The following is a 24742-nucleotide window of genomic DNA, read 5'->3' as shown; positions in this document are numbered from 1 at the left end:
TGGGCTACCAGGCTCATTTGTATGTTTCAGTAATGATGAATCAGCCTAAGAAGCTGCCTCATCTCATTGGCAGGATTGCTTGAGGGTCCTGCCACTTGTGTGCCAGGTCCCCCTTTTGATTAGGAAGTTCTTTCCCAAGGATAACATCGCAAGAAATTCTCCCCCCCTCCAGTTCTTGGTTGTTCAGGCTGCCGCGGAGGTTGCTTGGTACTCTGAACCCTTCAGAATTCCCGGGTCCAGCATGCCCCCCCCCCAGTTGCACTTGCACGCTTCCAGTGGCATTAAAGCCTTTGTCATTTCGCCATCTTTGGAATCTGCTGCCTTGCTTGGGTCCCTGAGACAAAGCAGAGGGGCAGCAATCCACGGAGGGAGCCAGGGCGGAGCAGGATTGGGGCGACGCAATGACCGACTAATCTACTGCCCTTTTATTGTGGCATTTATTGTCGCGATGCGCTTTGTGGACTTGCTTCTTGTCTAGACCCATTCCGAGATGGTTGGATCTGGGCAAACCAGCTTTTCCTCAGGTCTCCCTTCCCCTCCTCCCCCAAGCCCTCCATCCCCATCTCTGAGGCGGGAGAGATGCTCCAGCGGCCAGCCCTCGGGAGACTTCCTTCCGCTTTTCTGGACTTGAATAAACGTTTATTCTTTCCGAAAAAGCCCACAGGCCCCGCTATTTTACTTTTCTTCTCAGGGCAGCCAGCAAAGGGGGGGTGTAGGGGGAGCGTAGGGGAAGCTAGGGAAGGCCTGCGACTCCCGGGGGGGCGAACTGCGCCTGCGCCACTCAGAGCTCCGGAGATGCCGGCCCTTCCGCCACGCCCCTGATGGCGCAGGCTGGAAGGATTCACGCCTCGCTCAACATGGCGTTTCCTAGCATCCCCCGCGCGGGCGTTTCCTCCCTCTTTCGCTCGCACTTCCTGGAGATAGTGAATAAAGTTTGTTGGGCACCACGCGCTAGGCTGGGATCCGGTCCTGTTACGGTGGGAAAGGGGGGAGGCGGGGACCGCCAGGGGGCGGGGTGAGGTCCGGAAGCTAGACTGGGGCCCCGCCTCCTGGAGGGAGGAGCGGGGGAGCGGAACCTGGGAGCAGGGCTGCCGACACCGCGGTCTTCGTCATCGTTATCGCCGCCGCCGCCGCCCCCGCCGCCGCCGCTGCCGTCGTAGCCGTCGTCGCCGTGCCTCTCGTGCAAGGAGCTGCTCTTGGAGTCGAGCAGGAAAGCCGCCGGTTGGGCCCGGCTCCGCCGCTCACGTGACGTAACGTGACGTCGTACCGCGGGGAGGGGCGGGGGAGAGTGCCCGTGCCCGCGCCCGCGCTCCCGTGCCCGCTCCCGCTCGTGCCCGCCACTCGCCCCCCGCGCTGCGACTGCTCCCGCCGCTATCTCAGTCGCTGCTCTCTCCGCCGCCTCCGACGTTCGCCCGGCTCCCGGGTCCGGCTCCGCCCACCCGGGACCCCGGCCGCGCCACCCATGTCCGCGCCAACCGCGGAGCCGCCGGCCTCCGGTGGCCAGCTCTGTCCCCCGCGGGGGGCGCGGGCCCAGGAGCGGGCCCAGGCGCGGGCCCAGGCGCGGGCCAAGATGGCCTCCCCGCCGGTGTACTGCTTGTGCCGGCTGCCTTACGACGTGACCCGCTTCATGATCGAGTGCGACCTGTGCCAGGACTGGTTCCATGGAAGGTGAGGCCAGCCGGCGCCCTTCTCACACCCCGGCGTCCCCACCCCCCCCATGGGCGCTCTCTCCCCCTCCCCAGCTTCCTCCTTCGCCCGATTCCTTAGCCGAGTCCCCTCCCCATGACCCGTTCCCAGCCTCCCCTCTGGCTTCCCCCGTGCTTGGCTCACCCGTTCTCCCTGTTGGTCCCTCCATTATACTTTAGATTGCCTGAGACAGCCAGGCCACCACCCTAGCTCTGGCCTGTCTGAATCCTCTAAAGCTGGCTTATTGGAATCTCCATCCCCCTCTCCCCAGTGTTTGGCCCCCTGTGCCACCTCTGACCCACACTGGCCCCTGTCGCCTGTATCCCTGCTTTGGGGGGGGCAGTCGGGGAGCCATGTGTTGGCATTGAGGAGGTCCATGCAGCAGGAGGCGGGGCTGCTCCCAACTAAGCACCTGTTGCCCTTGTGCCACCACAAACCGGGCAGAATTCCAATTCTCTTGGGGGGGGGCAACGTGGGAGGGAGACCGACACACCATCTCTTTGTCGAACTGAATGTTCCACTCTTCCTATGGGGTTCCCCAGGAACTTCACTTCCCCGCTTAATCTCCCTTGACCCTGGAGCTCAGAGCCACAGTGATGGAAGAGGGTCCGGTGGTGTCTGCCTAGGAGCCTTCTACTCCATTGGGCTCTGGGAGAGAAAGAGAGCCAAGCTCAGTCAAGGAGACACATCCAAGCCACAAATCCCAACTTCAACTAAATCCTTCTAGGGGTCCTGATGAGCCAAAATTATTTGAATGCCCACTGTGTGCTAAGCTCTGGGGCTCCAAAGAAAGGCTACTTGGGGAGATGACTAGTAAACAGCTCCATGCAAATGACAAGAGAGCTGGATTCATTGGAGAGAATCAACCAAAAAGCCAGACACCAGGAAAACCTCTTGAGGAACCTTGACGAAAACTAGGATGAAAGAGGAGGGGGATCATTGCAAACATGCATGGACATGGAGAGTTGGTGTCTTGTTTGGGAAGCTACCAGGTGGGAATGGGGGGGGTCACTAAATCAAAGAGGACTTGTCAGAAAATGAGGTATAAGAAGACTCCACAGGAAGGGGGGGGGGGCTGGGTGATGGACTTTAAACACCAAACAGAACATTTTAATATTTATTTCTGGAAGCTGCAGGAGTTTATTCTGGAATAGAGGGAGTGGGGGGGTCAATCTGGTCAGACCTGCACTTTAGGAAAGTTGCTTTGCTGAAGGGTGGACTTGAGCGGGGATAGCCCAGAGGCAGGCAAAGCCTCTTCCCCTTGGGGGGGGGGGGCATATTATATAGGAGAGATGGTGCAAAGGTAAAATTGACAGGCCTTGGCAGCAGATTGGATACAATAGCCAGAGAGTAAGGAGTCCAGTATGAGATCTGGGCTATCAGCCTGGAGGATTGAGAGGAAGGTGTTGTGTCCACAGAAATAACAAAAGTTAGGGTTAGCAAACTCTGACTCCAACATCATGTTGTTAGTGCAGTTCTTCAAAAAGAAAGGTAAAAAAACATTAACAACTGGGAAGGTAGGTTGAAAGGGTTTAGGGGGAAAGAGAATGAATTCTGTTTTAAACATGTGGAGTTTGAGATGCTTTGCACATCCAGGTGTCTGACACTGGAAGTCAGCAGAAAAGCAGGGACCTCAAGAATGAAAGATATGAGAATCTAGATGATCATTCAGTCCATGGGAAGGAGTCTAGAGGGGGGAAGAGAAGAGGGTCCAGGACAGAAACTGGGGGACACCTGCAATTAGAGGATATGATCTGGAGAAGGAGACAGAGAAGGAGCAGAAGAGAAGGGAGGAATGTCTTGGAAACCTAGAGGCCAGAGAATATTGAGGAAAAGAGTGTAATCAGCAGTGTCAAAGATGTCAAAGATGACAACTGAGAGAAGACCATTGCATTTGGCAGCTAAGAGCTAACTGGTAACTTTGTAGAGTAGTTCCAGTGGAATGATGAGGAAGAAGTCCGATTGTAAAAGGTTAAGAGGGTCTGAATAAAGAAAGTAGAGGCAGATATTTTGAGTTTGGCAAAAAAGGGGAGATCTGAAATAATCTCTATACTGAAATAGCCAGCATAGAGGGAGTGATTGAAGAGGGAAGAGGGGCGGGGGTCATGAAGGAGGTGATCTGTTGCATGAGCCAGGACATAAGGGGATCACTTGTGCAGGTGGAGGGGTAGGTCTTGTTAAGGAACAAGGCCAGATCTTTGTGTGACTTGGGTGATATAGAAGATGGGGCCAGAAGACACCTGAATGATAGGAGATAAGGAGAAAACAGACTGACCCCATTTGATTTAGTAAGATAAGAGGCAGGGTTTTCAGCTGGCCATGGTGGGGTGGGGATGGGACAATTCAGGAGAACAGAAAGGGGTTTTGTGGACAGCAGATAAATCATGCCAATAGTAGGATTGCCTCAGAGCAGCAAGGGCTCAAATTTCTCACGTAAAAGTGGACCTAAGTAAGAACAGTGCTAGGATTTTTTGCACCTTCATGTACTAGCCCTTGTCCAACTGATGGCAGGAGGGATCCAAGGCATGACGGGCCTTAGAAGGAGCAGACTTAGAGGTTCAGGAGAGGAGGACAACTGTACCACAGAGTCATGATGGGGATAGGAGAGTGTGGTTGATACAGTGGAGATGGCCCAGCCAAGTTCCACAGAGACTGCCTGAGGAAGGTGCTCTTCAAAGATTCGACTTTGAAAAAGGACAGGGAAGAGTGCCATGGTTCTACTCTACACAGAGATCCATTTTTAGTTGTTGCTGTTAAGTTGCTTTTATTCTGCCTGTCCCCATTTGGGGTTTTCTTGGAAAATATTGGAGTGGTTTTTGCCATTTTCTTCAACTCACTTTACAGAAGAAGAAACTGAGAAAAACAGGGTGAATTGACTTGCCTAGGGTCACACTGCTAGTAAGGGTCCAAGGCCAGATTTGAACTTGGGAAGGTGAGTCTCACTGACTCCAGACCTGGCACTCTGTACACTGAACCACCCAACTGCCTGATCTATTTTTAGCTGACCCCTGAAACACCTGGTGGCCATTGCTGTGAATCTAGAATGATAAAAATGATGTGGACAGAGTGGCCTGCAGAGTCAAAAGCTCCCCTTGACAGTGCTGACCTAGAGCAGAAGCCTAATGTGGCCACACTTCCCCTTCCCCCAAGTGACTCCCCACTTGAGTGTGTGGTTGGCCTTCTGTTTGAGTGTCATGTCTCCTTATCTTTCTCTGTTTTGCAGAGTGACCGGAGGCGTCTCTCGAGCTGCCCCTTCTCCGTAGTACTTAGAGAGGACAGGCCCAAGTCTTTCATTGGCCTTTTGAGGTGGCTTCTAGAGGCCCCTTCTGGTCCTGGAGCCAATATCCCCAATAGGACACAGTGGCAACTAGAGAGCTGGGGGGGGGGGGGCAGCTAGCCCAGGTCCTCCCAGTTGCTGTGATGCTTGAAAGGGTCCTTTGGAAGGTGATGGCCAATGTGACTCTTCTGTGTCCCCCTCTCCCCCTGCCTAGCATTGCCTAGCTTTTCCAGTGGAGTTGAGGAAATATTTATGACTCGTCAGCTATGGCTGTCCCCATTAGAAACTTTTCTTCTCACCATCTCCCCCCCACGTGTATATGTGCCCCAACTCAAACCAACCCTAGGAAAAGGCTTTAGTCATACAGCAGGTAAAACTCTGTTTTCTGAGAAGCACTTAGGACTGGTTGAGAACTGGACCTCGGGGCCCTGACTCTGCTTCCTTTGCCATCTCACCAATACTTTGAATAGGGTCCCATTTGACCTAGGAAGAGTTGAGACAAGATGCCTTTAAGGCAGGTGAACAGAGCGGGCCCCAGTAAGGGTAAGCGGGTAAGCACACTTCTGCAAAGCTGTCTCATTCCTCCCTACGACCAATGCCCCTTTGGCTGGGTCTTGGAGTCGAAACTGAGAGGGCCTCTTGACATGCCCTAATCTAGACCATAAGTGGCCTTGACGTCGTGGAAAGTTCTCATCCCAGTGGTCATGGGCCACCTTTTAGATTTGAATGCTCTGGTTGTTCAGAGGGTCAGCCTCACAAGCACTGAGGATTGCCCTGTGAATCAGGGCTGCATATTTCTAATGGAGGCTCAGCAGAATTCAGACCCACTTAGGCCAACTAGCATACTTTCAGCCAGAGCATGCTGTGACTAAACAAGCTTGATTTCCTTTTGGACACTCACTAACTTGAGTTTCCTGAGATTTTACCAAATTCTCTCTTGTTGTTCTTGTGGAGAAGCCCTAGAGGAGGCATTCTAAATTGGTGAGCTCAGGACTTCTTCAGGAATGGGTCAGTGTCCATGTGGTCTCTAGTGGGAGTGTCCCAGGGATCTGTGGATGGCCCCAGGCTATTTCACTTGTTCTTCAGTGAATGACTTGGATAAATGCCTATGTGACCTGCTCCTCCTTCCTTCTGTCATCATTTTCAATAAAACAGTCAGCCATTGGTCCTTGCCGAGATGCTCATGCTCACACTCAGAAAGACTTGTCTTCAAGTGGGTGAAGGTTGCCTGGCCCCTTTGTCCTCTTGTCCTTGTGAAAAAAGTGGCCAATGTGTTGGACTGTCCTTCCTCAGCACAGAGAGCCAAACAGCTGCATGTGGCTCCAAAGTTTCAGTCCTCTGATAAACCTGAATAATTGTGTGGAAAAAATGGGGTCTCCGTGTCACGACTCTCTGTGTCATTATTATTTAGAAGGCTTTTGTCCCTGGGACTTGGAGGACAGCACCATGAACCCCGGACTAGTTGGGATGTTTCCATCTGTTTTCCAGTTGTGTTGGTGTAGAAGAGGAGAAGGCAGCCGACATTGACCTCTACCACTGCCCCAATTGTGAGGTCCTCCATGGGCCTTCTATTAGTAAGTTAAGTCTTGTTCTCTTGTGGACAGAGAAGGGGGGTGAGTGTTTGGGAGACCTGAGGTTCTGGGAGCATTGCTGGCATCTTTGGGTACCTCAGCATGTTAGCAGCTTTGGACAGGGTTGAATGATTCCATCTTCCATCTTGGAATTCTTTTAGGATCCCTTCTGATTCCCAATTTTCCCAGGTCTCTGTGGGACATGCTGTGAGCAGATGGCCCTAGGCACCAGTGCTCTGACCCAAGCCAACTTCATTAGCTGGCAGCTAGATGAGACAGCAGGTCAAGATCTTGATTTGGAGGCAAAAAGACCTGAGTTCAGATTTGACTTCAGACACTTATTTGCTACGATGCTGGACAAGTCATTTCACTTCCACCTGTTTCCCCAAATGTACAATGGGGATAAAAACAGCACTTGCCTCCCAGGGTGGTTGTGAAGATCAAACAAGATCATATTTGTAAAGTGCTTAGCACAGATTAGGTACATACACACACACACACACACACACACGTCAATCAACCTTTGGTTCCTTCTTCCCTCCATTGCCATATCTCTTTTTGATACAGTGAAAAGGCGCCGAGGAGCTCCAAAGGTGCAGGAACTGATGACAAGCAAAGAAGCAGGGAAAACAGTGCAGACTGGGAGCCCTATGTTCATCCGGGAGCTCCGAGGAAGACCTTTCCGCAGGTGAGTGCATCTGGGTGGAGATGGGAGGAAGTACCCTAGGACCTGGCCATGATGTCCCTTGACAGACATGCTCCACTGCCTCTTTTCATCTTGAGAACACATCCAAGGGGAGAACTCCATTAAGAAGAGGCACAGTCTTCTTTTGTAGGTTTGTGGCCAGCACATGCCCAGACTCAGAAGTTGCCAGTGGGTATCACCCAGGCCAGCCCTCCTCAACCAAGGTGCTGTTGACCTCTCACCCTGGCTCACTGATTCTTGAAGGGGTGTCTCTGTGTCTGAATCTGAACCGGTATCTCAGACAGCTGAAGCATGTGGTGGCTCCATTTTGTTTGGTTGCCTAATTTATAATGGAATTATGGAATTTTTCTCCAATCTTTCTCATGCCCCCTGCCATTTCTAGGCGAGAGAGAGAGAGATAGAGAGAGCGAGCAGCTCCACGGTTTCTTCCAGAGTTTGTTTTGACTTCTGACATTGCTGACTGTCTCCCTGAAAGGGTTACTGTCAGGGTGGAATAGGAGTGGGAAGTTTGTGTGAGATGGTACCATTGGGAGCTGCTGAACAGAGACAACCCCATGGTCTTGAGTGGGGCTCATATGGCCACTGGGCCTGCTGTGATGTGCCTTTCTCCTCTGCGTGTCGTCTTCCCCCCCCCCCACCAGTGCCGATGAGGTGATCTTGAAGCCCACAGGGGCCCAGCTGACAGTGGAGTATTTGGAGGAGAACAGCTTCAGTGTGCCTATTTTGGTGCTGAGGAAGGATGGTCTGGGGATGACTTTGCCCTCCCCAGCATTCACTGTGAGGGAAGTGGAGTATTATGTGGGTAAGTGACAGCCCCCTTTCCTTCCTTCTTTCCTAGGCTGTCTTACACTGGCGGTGGGGTTGGAGCAGGAGAGACCTAGTCTTTCATTTCAAATGTCACTTAGCATTTTGGTGACCATAGACCTCTCTGACCTTTAGTCTGCGCATTTGTCAGAAGGGAAGAATACTTAGGGGAACTATTTGTGTGACTAAAAGAAGACACCACCTCTGGAAGGCTCTTTGTGCAAAGCTTACTGCTTTAAAGAATGAATTGCTCATGCAGGGAGAGGGAAGGCCTTTGGTTACTTCCCTGGGGAGAACTGGAGCCCAATTGGAAGGAAGGCTTAACTGACTCCTAGATGGAAAGAGGATGATGGCTGATTTGGGGGAATGGGAGGGTTGCTGTTCTTCCTTGTTTGTGTGAGGTCCTTCCCTCTGCCCCAGGTTCTGACAAAGAGATCGATGTTATTGATGTCATCCGTCAAGCCGATTGCAAGATGAAACTCGGGGACTTTGTGCATTATTACTGCAGTGGCAAAAGGGAGAAAGTCCTCAATGTCATCAGCCTCGAGTTTTCTGATACCAGGTGAGTGTGGGGGCAGGGGGCATTTATCTCATAATCCCTTTGCTTGTTTTGGTTTTTTTTTGATCTCCCTTCTCTACACATGCTCAGTACAAGACTGGGCTTACAGATGGCCCTCAAGAAAGGCCTGTTACTTGATTGACTTTTGTGTCTATACCGACACAGAGTTCAGTATGAGTAGCATTCAGGCCTCCTTGTCTTTAGAAGTGGAGTCTGCAAAATTGGCCCCAGAACATTTCCCCCTCATGTTAAGATCTTGCCAGTCTTCTAAGAAAGCTAAAAGTCTGGCTAGAGTGATTCAGTCTGGACTCCCTTCACCTATCCATCCAACAGATGCCCTCTGCTTCTACCTTTGGGTGATGATGTGGGCATATGTGCCAAGGAGCCTGGCAGATATGTTGTTGTACATACAGTACTTGCTCTGGGATTCTAGAAGGGAAGTTAGAACCTTGTGGCCTAATGGAAGACTTTGTGGAGAATAGGAAAGGTTTTGGAGGCTGATTGATTGGTCTGGGAAGATTAGAAATAGACTAGCAAATACCCAGACTTCCTTCCTGCTCTGTCCCACATTTCTCTGTGGGAAAAGGTCTGTCTAAGTAACCATGGAACCTGTGGACTCTGCTGCTCCAGCACCTCTCTGGATCTAACCCAAGAGGATGAGGGTCATGACTGACATTGACCCTGACCCCCTCTGTGTCTAGGCTTTCGAATCTCGTGGAGACCCCAAAGATTGTCCGGAAGCTCTCCTGGGTGGAGAACTTATGGCCTGAGGAATCTGTGTTTGAACGACCTAGTGTGCAAAAGTATTGCCTCATGGGTGTGCGGGACAGCTATACGGACTTCCACATTGACTTTGGTGGCACTTCTGTATGGTATCATGTGCTCAGGGTACGTGGTGGGGCTCAGGATTGACTGTTCTTGGGGACAATCCAGGCCCCTCCCCCCCAGTTCCACTTCTTAGTCTGGTCAGGGGAACACTGAGGAAGTCTCTAAGCTCACATACAGACATTGGTGGTTCAGCCAATTGTGTTGTGAAGGTGATCTGTTGGTTAGGAAACTCCCTGATCTGATTGGGACCCACTTTTCTAGGGCATCTCAGTATCTTCCCAGTCTGTCTCTGGCTACCTCCTCCAGTCGTTCTGCACTGGAATAAAAGACCTTCCTCTTGTCTCACTGGGAGGACTATTCCCCACCAGGACCTGACCTGTGGGAGCTGACATTGATTTTTAGGAAAAGGTGGAATCCATTCCTTTTAAGTCTAGGCAGAAAGGAATGAAATGTTGCTTGTCAGCTGTTAGTGCTTCCTAGGAGAGCCCAAGTTTCCATTGTCCACGGAATAATGCATTCTCTTGGCAGCCCTTTTGTTGGGACCTGCTTTTGCCCAAAGTACTGTTGACATTCAAAAGTGTCATCTTTTCTTAGGCTGTTTGGGTCCCAGGGAGGTTCTCAGACGAAACCTGCACAGCTAAGCATCTGCCATTCAAACACTGAGGCCTTGCTGGGGCAAGTCCTGTGGCCTTTCTGGCAGCTGCTGCTTAGAGATGGTTTGGATTAGGGATGTTTGTTGGCTCTCTTCAGACCTCAGGGTAGCTGGGCAGAAGCAGTGCTGGGGTGGGTCTTGAAGACCTGGGGTCTTCTGATGTTCATCCCTCTATGACTCAGTTTCTCTTTCTGAAGAGTGAGGCCATTGAATTTGACCTATGAGGCCTCTTCCAGCTGCTTCATCGAGGTTTCCTCAGTCTCTCCTTTTTTTTTCTCCTCCAGGGTGAGAAAGTTTTCTACCTAATCCGCCCCACCCCAGCAAACCTGTCCTTGTTCGAATGCTGGAGCAGCTCCTCCAACCAGCGAGAGATGTTCTTTGGGGACCAGGTGGACATGTGCTACAAGTGCTCCGTGAAGCAGGGCCAGACACTCTTCATTCCCACAGGTTCTTTCCGGGCCTCTTAGGGGAAGGTGAAAGGCACAATGGTGCTGTCTAGAGGAGACCCACCATCAGGGCTGGCCAGGACCCTCCTCGGAGCATTAGGAGATGGCCCTGGCTAAAGTCTATAGGGCTAATAGGAGGTTATCACATCTCCCCTCCTCCCCCTCAACCTCACTTTATGATGGGGAACCTCTATCACTTGGGAATGATCCCATTGAAGGTGATGGTCAAGAGAGGAGGAGAATAGAGGGGAAGGACAGAGTCCCATAGGAAGGAGGAGGTGCTCAGCAGTGGTGGCCCTTGGGGATCATAGTGAGGAATGTGGGACACAGCAAGAAAAGATAGGCAGGGCTCTGAAGTGTGGCCTGTTGTAGCTTGGATGGCACAGCTTTAACTGCTGGTAGTGAGGGATTGCTCGAAAACTGTTTAGCCTCTGAAGTAAAGCCAGCAGATGTGGACAGAGACTAGCTCACAGTGATGGCTCAAGTGAACAAGTGGGAGGGCCCAGAAGGAAAAATGCTGAAGCCAAGGTGGGGCCTCTCCACCCCATCTCTGTCACTGGGGAGCTGAGGAAGACTCTTCCCCAGACTGGGGGCTGGGGAAGAAGGGGTGCCAGGGCATGGGGGTTCTCCTGGCTTCCAGTGAGGCCAGCTGGATTAGAGGAAGGGCCTGTGGGAGCCCTGAGCCTGGCCCTGTCATGCTACACAGCCTGTAGCAGGTATGACTTTCTTCTGTGGTGCTGGCAGGTTGGATCCATGCGGTGCTGACGCCTGTGGACTGCCTTGCCTTTGGAGGGAACTTCCTACATAGCCTCAACATCGAGATGCAGCTCAAGTGAGTGCAGGCCTCAGGTTGGCCACCGGTTCCAGCCCTTCTCTCCTTCTCCCTGCCATGAACCCGCCGTGGGGACCATTTGAAGCAGAGGGTTCGAGGGGATGGAGCTATTGCCTGCTACCTTACCTGAGCCCAATAAATGCCTACCCCCCCTCAGGCTGAGCAGCATGGAGCCTAGCTTCCTGGGGACTGCCCCAACTCAGTGGTCTTATGTGCTGGGCCAAGAAGGGGACAGGATGAGAAGGGGAGGGAAGAGCAAGGCACTAGGGGTCCAGCTCACCCAACCTCTCTCATTCTACTGATCCTTTCCTACCAGGGCCTATGAGATTGAGAAGAGACTGAGTACAGCTGACCTCTTTAGGTTCCCCAATTTTGAGACCATTTGTTGGTACGTGGGAAAGCACATTCTGGACATCTTCCGAGGTAGGAAGTCCCTTCTAGTCTCTCCTCTGGTCATCTACCCCTTCCCTTCCCTGCTGTGCATGCCTTGGCTTAGTGCAGCTGAATTTAGGGTTTCCTCAGTGCTTCTGCTTTGATTGTTTGGGGCTGATGGTTGCCCTTTGGCCCAGGCCACCACCCCCACCCCCTTCTAACTCCCCTGCGCTACCCTGGATTCCTTTGTTTCTAGGAGAGGCACCTATTCTGGAAAGCTAAGAGTACCCTTCCTCTCACAAGATACTTTGGGGGTGCTCTTTGAGCCTGTGCCTACAGCCTCTCCATTGCTCCCCCCCCCCATCTTAAAAGCAGGTGCCTTCAAGGAATTCAAAGATCTTCTGTTCTCCTGGGCTGATTCCTCACCAGCTGCCCACTTCTGTGTCACACCATCATCCATCCCTTCCAAAGTGACTTAGCCTGGAAACTTGCCCAGAGAGTCGGAGCTCTCAGACCAGACCTCTTTCCCCCTGTGTGGATGTTCGCCAGGGTTGACTTGGGGTGGTGCAATGGTGACTGCCAGTAGCTTTCTTCCCTTCTCTGTCTCTTACAGGGTTACGAGAGAACAGGAGACACCCTGCTGCCTATCTGGTCCATGGAGCCAAAGCCTTGAACTTGGCCTTCAGGTCTTGGACTAAGAAAGAGGTGCTAAGTTTCTCTCCTAAACTTCTCCTATGACCATTCAAGAGTATTGTCCTTAGTCCTGGGTAAACTGCTAAACTCCAGTGGGCATAGGGTAATCAGTTCAGGGGAGAGTTCTCCTATGATTTATTGCAGCTCAGAAACCTGGCTGGGGGTATCGGAGCAGCAGGTGGTGGCGTTTGTACAGTCTGGGTTGCCACCCCATGGGCAGGGGAGGAGTGCAGAGAAGATCCTTTTTATCCACACTCCTCTCCATTTAGTGGACTAGGCCTTGGATGGGTGTGCCCTGAAGATACAGCTTGGTTTTCTGCCAGTAGTGGGGAGGCATGCCTTTGGAACCAGTTCCATCTCTTAGCCCTGATTATGGAATTGCTGGATCACCTAATTCCATCCCTAACGGTCTTTTGCTACAGGCTCTGCCAGAGCATGAAGCTGAGATCCCTGAGAACGTGCGGACTGTCCAACTTATCAAAGATCTAGCCAAGGAGATTCGTCTGGTAGAGGTAAGGGCCCAAGGCTTCAGGTTCCCAGGTTCCCTGTCTTGGTTTGGTTTTCTATCTACTTCTTTTTTTTTGTTTATGTGGATTTTTGCAAGGCATCGGGGTTAAGTGACTTGTCCAAGATCACACAGCTAAGTCAGTATGCAGTGTCTGAGGATGGATTTGAACTCAGGTCCTCCTGACCCCAGGGCCAGTGCTTTATCCACTGCCACCTTGCTGCCCTTCTACTTATTCTGAATGTCTTTTCCTCCTCCTCATACTAAGGATTGGCAAAATCATTTGTTTATTTTCTTGTTCACATCCTGGTGGTGCATATTTGGTTGCTAATCTCTTTCCTTTGACAGGGGGGAAATGAGGCTGAGAAGTTCCATAACTTGTCAAAGGCAGACTTCCTTTGTATTTCTGCCTTTAGAGAGTGGAGAGGGGAAAAGGATGGAAAAAGGGGGTAGACATTCTGGTATCTTGCAGTCATTTTCCTCCCTTTCTCTGGAGCCATCTTAACAACTGTCTTGGAGGAACCAAACATACATGGAACCTTTACACAATCTTCATTAAATCATAAAACATAGCAGAAGCAAGCTGTGCACACGTGGGTGCCTGTGTCTGTGTGAATTCTCACACACAGACCTGGGATGAGAATGCAGCTAGCTCATCTCCCTGTTAGCCAGTGACTCTGCTGCCACTTCTGTGCAGGATATTTTCCATCAGAACATGGGAAAGACCGGCAGCCCCTTTGGCCTCCAGAGGACCGGCCCAGCCAGCAGCACTCCAGCCACCAAGCCAGCCCCTGGCCCTCCAACCTCCACTGCCAGGCTTTCCCCAGCCTCCAAAGCCAATTCCAAAAAGAGAAGCTCCCGGGCCAAGGTGGAGGCTGGGAAGAAACCAGAACGCAAAGGGAGAGAGAACGTGGCCGTGGTGGATCCTTGTGAGCTGGACCTCAGTCTGCTAGACAAATATACACGGCAGGCACTGAAGGCGGGCAGTCCTCCCAAAGGCCAGGTGGGCTTCCCTGGGGCCCCACACATTGCTGAGGTGAGGCCTCAGGCTTGCTGCATTTGGGGGCAGGGGAGGATGCGTTGATGACATGGTCTCCAGCCCTTGTGTACTGGGGGGGCCACTGGCCATCCCCTGAATATCTCAGGGTGGTATTCTTGATCCTTCCTCCATCAGCAGCTTCCAAAAAAGCTACTCTGGTCCAAAACTGAGACCCAGAGAGGGGCAGGGGTTTAGTTAGGTTCCTATTCCAGGAAGACTGGAGGCCCATTTCTTTTGACTTACTAACAGGAATGAGTTTGGGCTAAGCCCTCTACTTTCTTGACTCTTCTCTGGGGACAGGCTTCAGCTGAGCTAATGCCATCTTGTTCCATAGTTTCTGATCACCAACACCTGCCTGGCTCCCCCAGAAGAAGAGTTGGACCTGGACCCAGACCCAGATCTAGACTTAGACCTGGAACCTGACATTGAAGAGAGCCAAGTTACAGCAGTGTTGGCCAATGGCAAAGCAGCAAGGTGAGCCGGGCCCAGAGTTGGAGAGCAGATCAGGCCTTTCCTCAGAGGTGCTCCAGGAGGCAACTCAGTTGTACTGAAGTGTGGGGAAATGGGCTGGGCATTGGACACCAGAAAGTGTCCATTTTCCTGCTGTGATCTCTTGGCACATGCAACCTCCTGGGACTCATGAGCTCTGGACCAGGGGAGGGAAGGAATGTTATCATGCATCAGTCACAGGACCCCCCAGAAGTCCAGAAAAACTTGGAGCCTTATTGGGCCATGGGTTTCTCTGTTAGAACCAAGGGACCTCAAACTTGGGACAGTGCATTTTCAGAGTTTCAAAATCTTGATTTCAATGCCCATGTCAGGTTGGAGGTGAGTTGGGGGTTAGATAGAAAAGAGACAGGAAAGAGATTGTCTCCCTTGCTACTATTGATGGATTTTTTCTCTTTTACTTCATCACCTACCCAATGGGGAAATGGATTGTCTGAGCTCCAGCTGCCCAGAGCAATGGTACCCTGAGGGTCAGATGAAATCAGCCTGACTCTCCAAAGGGGCCAAGTTGCTTTTCCCCAATGGATAGGATCCAAAGGGCCCAACACTCTATCTGTTCAGGCTACAAATCCTCTGCCAAGCGCTGCCCCTTTGTGGGGCTTCTCTCCCAGCTGGCTGTTTTGGGCCTCCCTGGCAGTGTCTTGGTTTGTTTTGCGTGTGTGTGTGTGTGTGTGTGTGTGTGTGTGTGTGTGTGTGTCTGTGTGTCTGTGTGTCTGTGTGTCTGTGTGTCTCTGTGTGTCTGGCTTTCTCCATCCCAGTGACAAGAAGGTGAAGGTCTCAGCCAGGTCCCGGAATTCTAAGAGCACGGCAAGAAGGGGAGCTAAGACCAAACTGCAGATCAAAGGAGAGTTTGACCTGGATTCTGAGGAAGACCTACAGATTGATGAGACTCCTCGGAAGGAGAAGAAGGCACTAATACCCAGGAAGAAGTTACCTAGTATGTCTCATTCCCTCTTCCCTGACCCCTTCAAATTCCTCACCTGCTCACTGGAGTCCAATGGTGGCTGAACCACATCACTCTTAAGTGTAGCCCAAGCTGAAAGTATTGGGAAATTACCACAAAGAAAAAGACACTAGAACAGAGCTATGACCAATGTGTGGGGCATGCGTGTGTGCATGTGGGTGGTCTCCAGGGACCTTGACGTTCATTTCCCACCCTGCCCTGTCTTGATTTGGGTTTGTTGTAAATCCTAGAGACCCTCCCAGCTCTACTGTCTGGTGGTCTCTTCTTCAGCTCAGAGGCATCCTTCTCTTTATGTCTTAGAATTCCCCCGCAAGTTGCCTCGTGCCAAGCCCTGCTCTGACCCCAACCGAATCCGGGAACCAGGGGAGGTAGAGTTTGACATTGAGGTAGGAGCTTGGTTCTCTTCCCCATGACATCAGGCCTCACCTATGGTGAGGACCCAGTTCTGAGCAGGGCAAAGAAGAGCATCCATTGTGGTGGGGTGGGGTGGAGTGGTGTGGGGTGGGATGGGATGGGATGGGATGGGAGCCAAGGCGGTCTGATCTTCGGAGAGGATTAAAAGGGGAGATTTGAGGATGAGAGAAAGTGGGCTTAATAGATTGGAGTCACCTTGCAAAGGGCCTGGATGGAGCAAAGCCTGAGTGCCCTTTTGGTCTGCCTCAGGAGGACTATACAACAGATGAGGACCTGGCAGAAGGAGTGGAAGCCCAGCTTGGGCCCAGCACTGGAACCGCAGGGATTCTAGATCTGCTCAAGGCCAGCAGGCAGGTGGGGGGACCTGACTCTACAACCCTCAAGTGAGTACCTGCCTCAGTTTCTCCTTCCCCTGGCAGTCAGACAGCTCATATCCAGGCAGGTTCGTTTTGTAATAAAGACCAGGCTCTTCCTCCTATGCCACTGAACAAAGGAGATTGGACTGGACACCCATGCCAGCTGCAGAAATAAAGAGTGAACCCAAGAACAGTGAGCGAGTGGATAAGAGGACCAACCATGTAGGAGATGGGGGAACTCAGGTGCTTTAGGAAGTCCCCATTTACCTCTCTGGCCCATTGCCTTATTGAATGATGAGACTTACCCTCTGGGGAAGAAAGGCGAAGGCTGGCCCCTAGAGGTCTCATCTCTGTGATGCCTACACCTGACCTGGCTCTCCCCTTCTTCCTTGGCCTTTCTTCATTGGGTGGCTCCCTACCCAAGAGGGCCTTCTTTAAGCTCCTTTTCTTTTCTTCCAGTGAGGCCCCTGCATCTCCCAGCACCCAAGAAGCTATCCAGGGGATGCTGTGCATGGCAAACTTGCGGTCCTCCTCAGCCTCCCCCTCAGCCTCTAGCCTTCAGGCCTGGTGGGCTGCAGGGCAGGAGGGTGGGGGCAGCAGTGGCAGTGGCATCTCTGCTCGTGGGAAGACTGATGGCCTCAGCGCCCCAGCCAACCAGCGGGCCATCAGCAAGCGAACTGGGAAACAGCCAGCCCAACAGAAAGTGGAAAGTGAGGAAGAGGAAGAAGAGGAAGCTGAGGCCAGCCTAGATGATGAACAGGAAAGCCTAGGGGCCTGCTTCAAGGATGCTGAATACAGTAAGTAATTCTGGCTTATTTGAGGGCTGCTCCCAATGTGGTTAAGGGTCAAGTTTGTCATTTGATAGCCCTCTTGTCCCAGGTGGCAAGGGAACAATGATTCAACATGGCTTGGCACTGACTGAACCTTGGTGAAATCTTGAGGGCACTGGAATTCATTCTAGTATCAGTTGCCTTGCTCTGTTGGACCCTCCCTCAAATCTTGAACCAAGTGTCAGGCTCCCAAAATGGAGCCCTTCCAGTTTTTGAGGCAGGGAGAGGGGTGTGTATGGGCATTTTTGCCACAGGAAGAGAGATGAGTGTTTGGGGAGATAGGATAAGAATAGCTTCAGCAGCAGAGAGTCAGCTAGTCAGTTGGGAGTGAGGTCCCTGAGAGGATGGAACCTGGTGGGGGGTAAGTCAGTGCAGGAAAATGGTTGGTTGCCCCCCCCACCCCCCAGCCCTCAATGAGACATAAGGAGACAACAGGGTGGGACCCTGGTTCAGGGAAGGAAATAACCTTGGAAGTGGCCAAAGGCTCAGCTGGCTCAGCTTTGTGATGGTTTTCCAGAGGTGGGGTTTTGGTGGCAACTGTTTGAGAACATTAGTGTCCTGTCTTGTGGGGATTGGCAGGTCTGCTCCTCTGGCCAGAGGCCCAGTAACCAACATGACTTCCCCTCTCCTTACAGTCTATCCATCTCTAGAGTCAGATGACGATGACCCTGCTTTGAAGTCACGCCCCCGGAAGAGAAAGAGCACAGATGATGCTCCCTGGAGCCCCAAAGGTGATTTCTTGAGTTACAGATGAGGGCCTCTGATCTCCTATCTTCTCCCTGCTTGGGCCATGGAATGGGGCCACTGATCTGCAGGGGCTGAGCATCAGTAAGCACACATTGAGTCCCCATTTTCCAAACATGAATCCAGACTTAGATAGAAAGTGAAATCAGTCTTGGAGATCGACTGACTTAGCAGGGAGGGAGTGGGGAGCAAGAATGTTGTGGCTTCATTTAGGCCCCAGGTGGCATTTGTTTGTGGGGGTCCAGTTCTCCTTTATCTTCGAGGCCAGGGGACAGCCCTGCCTGAGGGCCAAAGTGGTTTGTCCATGTTGAAGTACAAGAAACCATTCACAGATGGCCAAGTCACACCAGGATTTGCTGCCCCCAGCCCTCGGATAGTTTAAGAGAAGCTAAATTGCTGACAGATCCATTTGTCACTCATCAAAGTAGCAGAAATGAATGGAGGAATCCATGGTGGAGGGATTATAGGAAGGCAGGACCCCTAAAATACTCCTGGTGGAACTTTCAGTTGGGCCAACTGCTTGGGAAAGCAATTTGGAATTATTAGAAGACGAGTCACTAGATTGTCCCACTGTGGGACCAGGCTTATCTGGAATCAGAACCTGGAAGGAAGATAGGCCCTGCTTGACCATAGTCTTTGGATGTGCTGTTATCATGGTGTTGGAACAAATCAGCTCTAAGACCAGTTCCTTAGCTAAGGTAAGGAGTTGAGGTGGGCCTTTGTCACTCCTCTTTTGTGGGTCACAGGTTCTCCTTTCCATAGCTCATCTGGATTAGAGTGGAGATTGGAGTCACAAGTCTCTTGGGTTTCTCTGTATCCAAGAGGCCTGGAGTGGTCAGGGGTCAGGTTCAGGAAGTTGGTGAAGTGTCCTCCATTCATTAGATCAAGGCTAGGGAAGACCTTGCAGAGGAGGAGGCCTGGGGCAAGTGAAAGGTGTAGAGGGGCACAGGCCCACCTCTGGTGTCTTGTCCACTTGGAAAGGAGAGCAGGACTAGGGGAGGAGTCTGGACCAGATCCCAAAGGCAGCAGGAACCTTGTCTCCTGAGTATGACCACTGCCTTTTTTGAATCTCTTCTCATTGCAGCCCGAGTGACCCCAACCCTCCCAAAGCAGGCCCGACCTGTTAGGGAGGGGACTCGTGTGGCCTCCATTGAAACGGGTTTAGCTGCAGCAGCTGCAAAGCTGGCTCAGCAGGTAGGTGGCCAGTGTCCCGGCTCCTCATGCTGACCGAGGGGTTTGTGTTTGGTGGAGGTTACTCAGCTGGGCCTGTCCTCTCAGTTTCTGCCAGCAAGCTCAGAAGGCTTTTGACATTTTTGATGGAAGTTTTATCGTATGTGATGCCGATGCTGTCCTGAGGCCTGCTGGATGTTAGTATTCTCTTGATTTAGGATTGGGTTCAGGTGCTCAAGCAGAGGGGCTCCCAAGGGAGCTGATTGCCAAGTGAGAAATGGCATCTGTGAGTTGGAATACTTGATGCTAGACCAGTTAGAATCTATGTCTTGATGCAATTGTTCCAGTTTGGTATGTGCAAAATGGAGGAAAATCCCAGGTGGCTCCAGGGTTCCTGCTAGATGTGGCACTAATGGGTTCTGATGAACAGCCTCAGGCCTAGCATTTCCCCAGACATTCCCTGCCCATTCTCTTTGGCTTGTGTTTCAGGAGCAGCAAAGGGCCCAGAAGAGGAAATATTTAAAGAAGAAGCCATTGGCAAAGGAAGTGGAACAGTCATCCTCTCAAGATAGCAGCACTGGTACAGCTGCTCCTGTGCCAGTGCCCCCACCCGTGGTTGTACCGCTCAGCCCCCCCCCACCCACAGAGCCCAAGCAGGAACCGTTTGCCGGCAGCCTAGCTGACCATGAGTATACTGCCCGGCCCAGTGTTTTCGGCATGGCGCAGGTGAACCGAGGTACCACTCCCATGGCACCTGGTGTCTTCCTGTCACAGCGGCGGCCCTCGGCCAGCACCCAGGGGAATCAGGCAACACAGGGTAAGCCTCTAGTGAAGCGTTGCTATGGTCTCATGCCCTGAGTCCCTGTGGCGCCCTACTGTTTCTGGTATAAAGTAAAAAGCCCTTTTCAGGGAGAGGCCCTAGCAACTAGAGTTAGTGTTTGCACTGAGCTTTGAAGGAAGATAGGATTTTGTGGGATGGAGATAAAGAGATTCCAAGCCTGTGGGCATGGAACTGATGTTCTGGATGACACAGGACAGCAAACAGTGTTTGCACTGAGCTTTGAAGGAAGTTATGATTTTGTGGGATGGAGATAAAGAGATTCCAAGCCTGTGGGCATGGAACTGATGTTCTGGATGGCACAGGACAGCAAAGAGTGTTTGCACTGAGCTTTGAAGGAAGATAGGATTTTGTGGGATGGAGATAAAGAGATTCCAAGCCTGTGGGCATGGAACTGATGTTCTGGATGGCACAGGACAGCAAACAGGAAGAAGGCGGCATGTGAAATCAGCTTGTCCAGGTGGGCTGACATTAGATAACATGGAGGGGCTTGAAACAGCAAACAAAGTAGTTTGTATTTGACCCTGGAGGTAGTAGGGATCCACAGGAGGTCATTGAGCAGGAGAATGACAAGCTCAGACCTCAACTTGAGGTAAATTTCTTGAGCAATTCATATCTAGTCACTCTAGCCCTGGATACTTTCTCCTGGTTTCTCCTTCACAGTCTCTACCCGTCCCTCTTTTCTTCTCTCAACACTCGCTTGGTGATATAATCAACTCCTGTGGTTTGAATTGTTGTTCCTATGGAGAACACTCCTAAGCTCAGTTTCTTTCCTGTCCCTTCTAGCCAGTTGCCTTTTGCATATCTCAAACTAGATAAGCCAGAAAGCCTTTGAACTCCTCAAATCTCAGGTGTAATTCATCACTGTGTCCCAAGTGGAACTTATTCTACTTTTATCTCTTAACTGTTTTTCAGGGTACCCATTGCCTCACCAGTGGTCACGCTATTCCCTCTCCTTTTTCAACTCTCCATTACCCTCTACACTCATGTACCTCTTCTCCCTAACTGTACCTTGTTAAGGCCTGGCCTTGCATGACACCATGCTTCACTTGCTCACAAAACTGAGGTGATCAGGTCCACTACAGATGGCTGTTACACACCTTCAGCTGGACTCTTGCTGTGACAAGGCAGTCATTCATACTTCTCTTACTTATTAGTTTGTCCTGCCACTTGTCAGGAGACTATTCCCAACTTTTCTCATGCAAAGCTCACGTCATGTCTCTTTGCCTCACGTCTCCTTGATGTCATCTCCTCCTGCCTTCTCTAGTAACCCAGCCTCTGATGAACAGGTGGAACTTCTTGCCAAGATTACAGCCCTCTCAATATGCACCCTGGATCCCATCCCTTTTCATCTTCTCCGACCGATTAAATTCATCGTCATACTCATTTCCTAATCTGCAATCCTTCCTTTCCCTATCTACTGGTTCCTTCCTTGTTGTGTACAAGTATGCCCATGTCATTCCTATGCTTCAGAATGTCCCATTTGATCTGATTATTCTTGGTCCCATTGACCTAGAGCCCTTCTCTCTCTCTCTCTCTCTCTCTCTCTCTCTCTCTGTCTCTCTCTCTCTCTCTCTGTCTCTCTCTCTCTGTCTCTCTCTCTCTCTCTCTCCACACCAGATTTGTCAAGGTAGCCATCTACATTAGACAACCTGACTTCTCCGTTTCTTATCTTCCAAATCCTCAGTCAGCTGAAGCTTGCCTCTCCAAATTTACCAGTGATCTCTGTTGCCCAATCCAGCTGAGGCCCTTTTTTAGGTATCATTCTTCTTCTCTTCTCTGCAGCCCTTGAGACTGTTGATTTTCCTCCTTCTGGATACTCTGTCTGCTAGGAGTTTTCTGGACACTATTCACTCCTCGTTTTCCTCCATGACTGAATGACTATCTGTGGGTGTGTCCTCAGACTCTATTTCTGGGTCCTCATCTCTTTGATACTCCTGTCACCTAGTGACCTTGGAAACCCTGTGCATTCAAATCACATCTATTCAAATTCCAGACTCATACCAGCAAGTGCCAGCTGTCTTGTCTTGTAGGCATTTTCAGCTCATCAGCTCCTTCTTCTGCACTCCCCCCAAGATACTTCTCTCCCAAACCTTCCTTTTTCTCCTATGATTCCCTCAGTTTCCTGGCCTTATAACCTTAGTGCCATCCTTAACTGTCCCCCATGTCCCATACAATCAGTTGCCAGGTCTTTTCAAATATCCATCTACACAATATGCTGGGCAACTGGGGGACTCGGTGGATAGAGTGTTGGGCTTGGGAACACTGCTTCAGAAGTTAAAATTGTGTGACCTCGTATAAGTCACTTCACCCTGTTTCCTTATCTGTAAAATGGGCTGGAAAGGAAATGGCAGACCTCTCCAGAATCTTGGCCAAGAAAAACTGAAAAGGGGTCATGAAGAGTTAGACCCAACTGAAAGATGACTAGACCTAAGATCATTGAAACTGGAGTCAGGAAGACCTGAGGTCAAATCCAGCCTCAGTTACTAAACCAGCTGAATGACCCTGGGCAAGTCATTTCACCTCAGTTTGCAAGCTCTTTGATTCCTTTAAGAGCAGGACTGGGCTCCCCTATCTTTTTGCTCTTGGACCACATACAGATAGGTTTTCACAAGGACCTAGAGCCCGGGGAGCATGTGTCAGGTTGGCATTGAAAGCATTGGAGAAGTTGGTGTTCTACCTTGGATGGGGGAAGCAACAAACATAGGCCTTCTCCCAGTTTCCATGGTGAGGTAGCCTTTCCACATGCAAGAGTAGGAATATACCCTCCCTGAAGCTGGGATCCTGCATCACATGTCTAATCCCCACCTTTCAGTTATTCTATCCTAGAGGTCAAAGCTAAGTTTGAGGGTCCATCCAGTTGGGTGACCTTGGCCGAGTCATTGTCTTCCACAGGCTCTTCATATGTAAGGTAGAGATAATAGTAACATTTTATCTCCAAGAACCTTTTAAACACCAGAGGAAAGATGCCTTTGTGTTCATTTGATCCTTCCAAAGGCCAGGGAGGCAGACATCAGAGAGTTTATTTTCCTCACTTTCAACAGACTGAGAGGAGAGTTGGGCTGTTGGAGACCGTAAAAAGTGTCAGGGGCCCTGGGCAGACCCTGGGTTGGGCCTCATTAAGGGATGCACCTACCTCAGCTGGATACTCATTTCCCTTTTTCTTTTTTGCTTCCAGGAAAGCGGCCCAAGAAGGGCCTGGCTACGGCCAAGCAGCGACTTGGCCGCATCTTGAAGATCCACAGAAACGGAAAACTCCTGCTGTGAGCCCTTGCTTTGGTAGGGCCCTGCTTTGGTCTCCTGGTCTTCAGGCTCAGTTTTGTTTTTTTTTCCCTTTGCAGACACTCCTTTTTTTTCTTTGGAGCCCTCCTTGCCAGCCTTGGGGACAGCTGGCTTAAGAGGCAAATGTCCCTGGTGTAGGAAGGGAGGAAGCCTGGCCTTTCTTTCATTCACTGGCCTCTCATTTGTTTCCTTTTGCCCTTTCCTGGCCTTTCTTTCTGTTCACTGCCCTGTTTAAAGAACAGAGAGGCTGGAGGAGTGAAGTCTGACTTCTGAGGAGCCTTCCTTCAGCTTCTCCACTGTTTGAATCAGTTAGGGCCCAAGAGCTAGGGGACCAGGTGCTCTTTAGACAGTTTTGCTGGCCTTACCCCTTGTCTTGTGGCCTGTATAGAAGCCATGTGTGAACAGCCAGCCCTGTTGGCTAGTCTGCCTTCTGGCCCTTGTTCAGGGGCCAGTTATGTGACACTGGACACTGAAGAGGCTGCCTTCCATCACCTCATTAGACCTGGAAGAGCCCACAAACAAAGTATTACCCCACCCCCCACCCCCCATGAACCTGTTTGGTCCTTTCAGCCCCAATTTAACTGTATTGTTAGGGCTGGCATCTCAATATGCCCCCTCTGGGTAACTGGCTTGTTTGACCCATTCCAGCTCTTGCTCTGTGTGGCTGGGATTGCCCTGGTGACTCAGGGACCTGGGGGGCATCTCCCCACTGGGATTCTGCAAGAAGGGGCCACTTGCTGAAAGCCTGAGCCAGCAGCTTTTAGGGCTTCCATGGGATTGGGAAACGTTGAGCCAAGGAAGTGTGATTGACCCTCCTGCCTGCCATCTTTCCCTACACTCCTTTACTTGTTTCCCTCATCCCAAATTCCCTGGCACTTGGAGGGAACAGGGATTAGGCAGGGAAGCCTGTGAGGCTTGATTCCCCTTCAGCCCTGCCCATTGGTCTGCCCTCTCAGACCTCATCCTTAAACATCCCAATTAAGCCCAGGCCAGAACCTGGCTCCCTTCTCTCCCCCTGTGTGGAGGTAGGCGTCACAGCAGAGAGAGAGACAAAGGCAGCTAATTGCTACCAGAAGACCACCTGGCTTGGGGTGTCCCACCCCAGTTCTACCCAGGATACTTTCATTTCACATTTTTTATTTCTGAGGTTTGGGGCCCCTTGTTTTGCTTTTCTGTTGTTGTTGACAAATGACGGTAAAGGACAGGTCTGTCCCCCTCCCTCCAAGTTGTCTTACAAAGAGCTGAGTAGAAGCACCTGTTTTCTTTGTTGGACTTCAGGTTGTAAGCATGGGGTGGGGGTGGGGGGCATGCAGGGGGAAGGGAGGTACAGCCCAAGGGAGGGAGCTCAACCTTGGACTCTCTCCCTCCTTAGCCAAAGAGCCAGCCAGAGGCTGGGCTGGGGGCCCAGGAGAAATGCATTTCTATTCATCTGGATTCTATTTTTACAAAAAGAGAAAACACCGCTACCACACTTCTGTACATGTTGAAATCTATTTTTAGAAGTGGGGAGGATTGTGTATTTCGGACGTGAAGCCAGACTTTGGTGGTGGTGGCGGTTTCTTTGAGTTTGAGGCCCTCTCCCCCCCATTTGGTGTTATTACTGATGTAATTTATATTTTTTATTTAGATCCGTCCTTTCCTAGAAAGATAAAACTTGTTATATCTTG

General features: G+C 51.1%; 1 protein-coding gene across 3 annotated transcripts; it reads left to right on the top strand.

Moving 5' to 3' along the window:
- Positions 1-1059: 1059 nt before the first annotated feature.
- PHF8 (PHD finger protein 8) lies at positions 1060-24742 on the top strand. Of its 3 annotated transcripts, none has more exons than XM_074208157.1 (21): positions 1060-1668; positions 6452-6537; positions 7102-7222; positions 7882-8042; positions 8465-8606; positions 9305-9491; positions 10368-10530; positions 11274-11361; positions 11678-11784; positions 12347-12438; positions 12849-12938; positions 13629-13934; positions 14305-14444; positions 15236-15414; positions 15742-15827; positions 16105-16238; positions 16671-17008; positions 17677-17772; positions 18870-18979; positions 19445-19772; positions 22972-24742. In XM_074208157.1, exons 1-21 carry the CDS (start codon positions 1463-1465, stop codon positions 23058-23060), a joined length of 3249 nt encoding a protein of 1082 aa, XP_074064258.1. In that variant the 5' UTR covers positions 1060-1462; the 3' UTR covers positions 23061-24742. The 3 variants fall into 3 exon arrangements, with proteins under 3 accessions (XP_074064258.1, XP_074064260.1, XP_074064259.1); XM_074208158.1 differs by having other exon boundaries at positions 1061-1668; positions 16105-16205; XM_074208159.1 differs by lacking the exons at positions 19445-19772; positions 22972-24742 and adding an exon at positions 18293-18483 and having other exon boundaries at positions 18870-18959.

Source organism: Macrotis lagotis, chromosome X (assembly GCF_037893015.1).
Source record: "Macrotis lagotis isolate mMagLag1 chromosome X, bilby.v1.9.chrom.fasta, whole genome shotgun sequence".
Taxonomy (NCBI): domain Eukaryota; kingdom Metazoa; phylum Chordata; class Mammalia; order Peramelemorphia; family Peramelidae; genus Macrotis; species Macrotis lagotis.
The sequence above is the reverse complement of the archived record's forward strand: the minus strand, read 5'-3'. Positions and strand labels throughout refer to the sequence as shown.